Below are 5,447 nucleotides of genomic sequence, written 5' to 3' on the forward strand. Positions count from 1 at the left end.
TTCTTTCCTAAGGCAAAAGTAATTAATTCATTACTTTACTATAGCTTTTCTATTAAGAAATAATTCATAATAAAAATTATGCGAGAAGTGTGATATTTATATAATAATTGAAACATTATGCCTTAAGAAGTACTATAAAGGTAGTTAGAAAGGGCAAAGCTAGTATTCAAATACTCAGTTTTTTCAGAACTGCCTATAGTATGTGGTTCTGAAAAAATTGCGATTTGTATGGGAGCAAATACTGCGAATACCAGTGTTTGGTTGCTAGCACACAAAAATTTACGGAACACTAAAATTCCTAATAATCGAAAGCTAGTGTTCGATTGCCGACCAAATGCTAGCATTCAAAAAGTTGCGAAACAGGGCCTTACAAGTACCAGAGCCAATGGCCTCCGATAACGTTCAGTTCCTGTAATAGTCTCAGGCACTGCTAGCTGCTCGCGACTGAGTTAAGAGTCGCAATCATGGAATCAGATGCTAAAAGTCCAAGCTAGAGAAGGACAGAAGGAAAGAGGGGTGGTGGTAGGGCAGTACGGAAATCGAAGGACTTGGGATGGAAAATCGGTGGGGTGATACGAAGAGACCTTTCAATGGGCACTTGTCAGGGAATATTTGGGTTCTAATACAGATATCATACACACCTAAAAAGGGTAAAGAATCTAATTTATATATTCCAAGGGAAAAGAGCCGGGGAACTGGATATAAGATTGAGAAAGAGCAATGTTATAAGGACAAAGAATGTCACATAATAATATTCTGGGCTAAAAAGCCAATAACTGTATATCAGAAATAAAGCTTTTAAAGAACGTAGATTTTATGCATATGGCTCTACGTCTCTGTGAGCCCGGAGTTTGATGTTCCAGCATTGATTACTAATTGTTATAATTCAGAAGAGTAAGCTGTCGTATTTACAATTACTACACCCTCCCCAGCCGGATGTGCGCCGCCTGCATACTGCCAAAGCCTACTCAATTGTCTCACCGTCTTCCCTTCGGCTTCTTTAGCATTTGTCCTCGCTTGTACGCCACAATCACCAGGACAGGAGTCAAATATTCGTGCGTTCCAGTTCATTCTTTTCTCACCCTTCCCGTTCATGTCAAGAGTTTTGTCAGACAAGAACGTGCCACCAATACCTTCGTAATGATTCGATAAACTCTTTAAAGGAAGGTTCAAGCCTTGTGCAGCGATTTCCCTTGCTTCGGCACTCAGTACATCCACTCCCACTACCTCATCCAACATACTGCCTTTCGCATTCGCTGGAAATATTGCTTGCAGATACTGTGTAAAAGTCAAGCCAGTATGTGGAGTCGCGTTTAAAACAAACAGTCTCCCATAAAAGCGATTATCTAGTACTTTAAGCATATATTTCAGGATCCCACAACGGGCAAAAATGTCGGCTGAGAACGCGTAATGCTCAATATACTATCTTCGTGTTAACTATTAAGCTAACTAAATTAGAAGGATGGACATACTGGGATGACTCGCTCAATTTCCTCTTTTGCACCTGGGTAAGTTGTTGAATGTTCTCCAATGATTCTAGAGTGTTGTGCGAGTAAGGAATTGGAGAGATAAGTAGCTGCTGAACCAAACGTGAAGATTTCGAGTTTTGATAATATGTCGATGGGGAGGTCGTTGTGTAGCTTGCTGAGAACTGAAGAGAGAATAGAAGCCCCGGTTCCGTGTGCTATGACGAGGACCTTGCGAGTAGAGGGGGGAAGCAGTAGCTCTCGCAGCTGGGTATAAAGTGTTGTAGAAGTACGAGAGGGATATGGAATGGAGCGGAGCAGCAGCATTTCCAAGATATCAATAACAAGTCCGTTGGTAGGGTTGTAAACGCCTATAACCGGCCGACCAAAGATTAATGACAGGGAGTTGATATGAGATCGAAAGCCCCTCTGACTGTAAATGGTTAGCTTCGTGGTCAGCATTCTAAGGAAAATAGAAAGCTACCTAGTAATAGAACCATTAATGTAAAGTAATTTCACACCTGAAAGCTGCTCCAAGTTCCTTTTTCGCTCCTTGCCACTGCTTACAACTCGGCTGCCATGCAAAGGCCATGTAAGAACTGCAATGAGGCCCGCACTCATAATGCACAGTATTGAAAACACAATCCCGGGAAGTACCAGAAAGGCAGGTAATATCACTACCATGCCCCAAAATTCGACGATTATCAGTAACATATGCAGTGCGATGTCTCTCACATCCTTCCACTCTCTTCTAGAGTTCCGAACTATGCTCCGAGTTAACTGTAACATCACTGTCTGCGGGGTATGGCACAAGTTCTGGAGAAGGAGTCCGAGCCCATCAATTGACAATTGCATCGGGCTTTGTCTATATATGACAGGTGAGGTGCAACAAGACACATCCTGCAATGCTGGCACAAAAGTTACGGTGGGGCCAGTAGGACCAATTTGATGCAATAGTGGGGCTGGCAAGTAACCTAAACATTCTAATCTTTCGGAGCTTGCAGAACGGGATAACCAAGGCATTTCTGAATTTCTGTGGATGTTTTAATAAATGCATTGGACAAAAGAACCGTGGTACTGTCTAGGGCTAAGAAGTAGAGGATTTATAGTCTAGATAAGAGGTTGCAATGGCTGTGAAAAGATTTTAGGGGGTAATAGATAAATAATTGCAGGTCTCAGAGTCGAAGGAATGAGCTTCCATTCCATAAAGATTGGGAGCTTTGGCCATTCCTTAGCAAGGGCAGCCACACCAAATTAATAACGGCACTATAATTAAAAACGCTTTTCGAATTATTTACTAATAAAATTAGGTCTCAGTTATCAATATTTGCTAATAATACTAAAATACCCCTTGCTTTGAAATCTCTTCGTATATTCTCCTTATAGTTAATATAAATGCTCAAAGATATTGTATTTCGCATTACTAACCTTATTATTCCCTAAGGAATGAAGCCGAATTGCTTAATTCTTGGTTAATTAAGAACAGTTTCTGAATTAGCTACTAATAAAATTAGGACGAGATTTTGACGTAAGGAGTGTCTTGATATTAATAAAAGTTTGAGTAAATGAGAGCTGTAATCCCCTTACAGTAAACGTTAATAGCACCTTACCTCCCAAATTAGAAGATTCGAAGACACATTAATCTTATTACCCTTACCTCTACCACCCCTTAGACAAATACCCAATATAATTTGATCTCTAGAAGAAGCGCATGGGATTTATTTGATTAGACACAACTTTCTTCAATTGTGGCTATATTAGGAAATACTTATGGGGTCTTTAGTTTAAGGGACCTTAAACTACACACCTTCTCAAACCGCTCTCCTCCCCCAGAATCATGCTCGCCGACTTAAGAGCTCCCTCTTACTCCCTCACTCATTTGAGTAGAGTATTGCATGACGAAGGTTGCAAAGACGAAGATGACGAATACCAGATTGTGTTCCCCTTATACGACAACGAGAAAGATTACAGTCAAATCAAAGACGTAGAATCTCTGTCAAATACTAGTTCTCACATCGTTTTACCAATTTTGGAAAGTTCATCGGCTATTACATCAAGTCTAATATTACCGGGTCCGTTTGACCGTGCAGAGGACGATACGGCCATTGGGGCACAGCCGTCTAGACATGTAGATTACTTATTGCATATTTGGAAAGAGGAGGATATCTGGTCGTCGTGGAAGCATATTGTATCAAAGCGAAAAGTTCATGGTAACAACGCAAGATTGGAGAATGCGTTATGGCGGACATGGACGAAGTCAAAGAATAAGTTGAATACTGTGCCTCCAGAAACTATTAATTGGTAAGTGCAGTAATTTCTCACAGCTGACAACCATTTCCAGCACATCTAACATCTATAGGTCGAAGGATTGCGACGTGATATGGCTGTATGGCCCCTTGCAAACTGGAACGGACAAGTCATCACATCTACCATCCTCCTGGATAGCAAGCAGCCGGATCTCCAAGCCAAACACATGCTTAAATAAGAAACCAATATTAAAGAAGCGAGGCATGTCGGAGATAATGCTACAGAGATCTTTTTCGTCTTTATCGCTTCGCAGACAGGCAGCTGCAACAGCTCAAGCACAGCAATCTGATAATCGAGGACTTGTTTGTTTAAGGGCCGACCATAGAGTTTCCAATTATACTGTGTCATTTTCATCACCAGGTTTCAGTCAAGAGAGTACCAGCATGCTCTCTTCGATCTCCTCATTAGGGCCGTCATCTCCAGAAGTAGGAGAGAAGAAAACCATACGTTTTAATGAGCAAGTTGAGCAGTGTATATCGTTGGAGATAAAGGACAATGGCAGCAAAGAGATATATGCCATTAATGACTACGATGATAGCGATTCTGATAATGAAGGAATTGTGATGAGGAACAACTCGAAGCGGAAATTACCCCCACTCCTTAAAAGGAGGACATCGGGTCAAACCTCCAGTGTGGAGAGCAAGACGATTGCAATGTTACCACCAACGACATTGAAGTATAAAGGGGATACACTGGAGGCCTCAGAAATCGCAATAAAGCATAGCAATGGATTCTGGAGCGGTAGTAAATCATCTCCCTCCCCGTTTCAAGAGACGTCAAGACCATCAACACTATCCACAAGACCGTTGTTCGGGAGTGGTGAGGAGGGCAATGATGACGGCAATGATGATGTCGATATGGACTGGCAGCCACCGAGAGCCTTCAACAACCGCAAGGATTATGTATCAGCATCACAAGAGCGGCTCCAGAATTTGCACGCGCCGGCATCTACATCCAGTCTCACCAGCGAATCCTCAGCCTTCTCTATGCGTTACGAAGAAGTTAAAGATGATGTCATGTCTGAAAGTTTCTTTGGAAAGATTATGGAGACTGTAAATACAGCGAGGGATATCGCACAGGCAATTACGGCATGGAGGCGGTAGTCACTAGAAGGAGCCTGTAGTTCCCAGTGATATATTTGTAACTTGTTTACAATCACTATAACACTCATTGACAGCTCCTATAATACTAAGGATTTCATACAACAGGCATACAAGTGGCTTTATTGAATAGTACGGGGGTTGTGAGAAATTAATATTAAAAGTAATAATATAGAGGACAGTTTGAAGGTACCAAAGGTAATTGTTCTTCCTATATATAACGCCAGATTGCCTCTAATAGCTAGTATACCTCGGTACTCTGGCCTAATACTCTTTTACTAGTATACTATTTAAAAGAAATAAGTTTTATATATAAGATTATTAATAACCTTAATTAATATTACTAGAGGTTTTACTTATTCTTATAATTAATTATCTCTTTATTATTTCTAATAGTTATTAACTTATAATATTAGGTCTTTTAATATAAAACTAATAAATTATTAGAATAAATTATTAATTTTATATTTAATAAGAGAAATAAGAAATAACTATAATATTAATTATTTTTAATAAGCAAAAGAAAAACGGGCTAATTATAATACATTATAATAAAGAGTTTTTAAGATATTAA

General features: G+C 40.0%; 2 protein-coding genes across 2 annotated transcripts; one reads left to right on the top strand and one right to left on the bottom strand.

Annotated features, from left to right (window-relative positions):
* Positions 1-879: 879 nt before the first annotated feature.
* Positions 880-2,255, bottom strand: K444DRAFT_706143 (uncharacterized protein; the record flags this gene model as incomplete). Its single annotated transcript, XM_024888123.1, has 4 exons — positions 880-989; positions 1,083-1,422; positions 1,473-1,899; positions 1,951-2,255. The coding sequence occupies 4 exons, from the start codon at positions 2,253-2,255 to the stop codon at positions 880-882; spliced, it is 1,182 nt and encodes a 393-aa protein (XP_024729455.1).
* Positions 2,256-3,303: 1,048 nt separating this feature from the next.
* Positions 3,304-4,876, top strand: K444DRAFT_647219 (uncharacterized protein; the record flags this gene model as incomplete). The annotated part of the gene is made up of 2 exons (XM_024885303.1): positions 3,304-3,767; positions 3,826-4,876. The coding sequence occupies 2 exons, from the start codon at positions 3,304-3,306 to the stop codon at positions 4,874-4,876; spliced, it is 1,515 nt and encodes a 504-aa protein (XP_024729456.1).
* Between the last annotated feature and the right edge of the window lie 571 nt (positions 4,877-5,447).

Source organism: Hyaloscypha bicolor, assembly GCF_002865645.1.
Source record: "Hyaloscypha bicolor E unplaced genomic scaffold K444scaffold_172, whole genome shotgun sequence".
Lineage (NCBI taxonomy): Eukaryota > Fungi > Ascomycota > Leotiomycetes > Helotiales > Hyaloscyphaceae > Hyaloscypha > Hyaloscypha bicolor.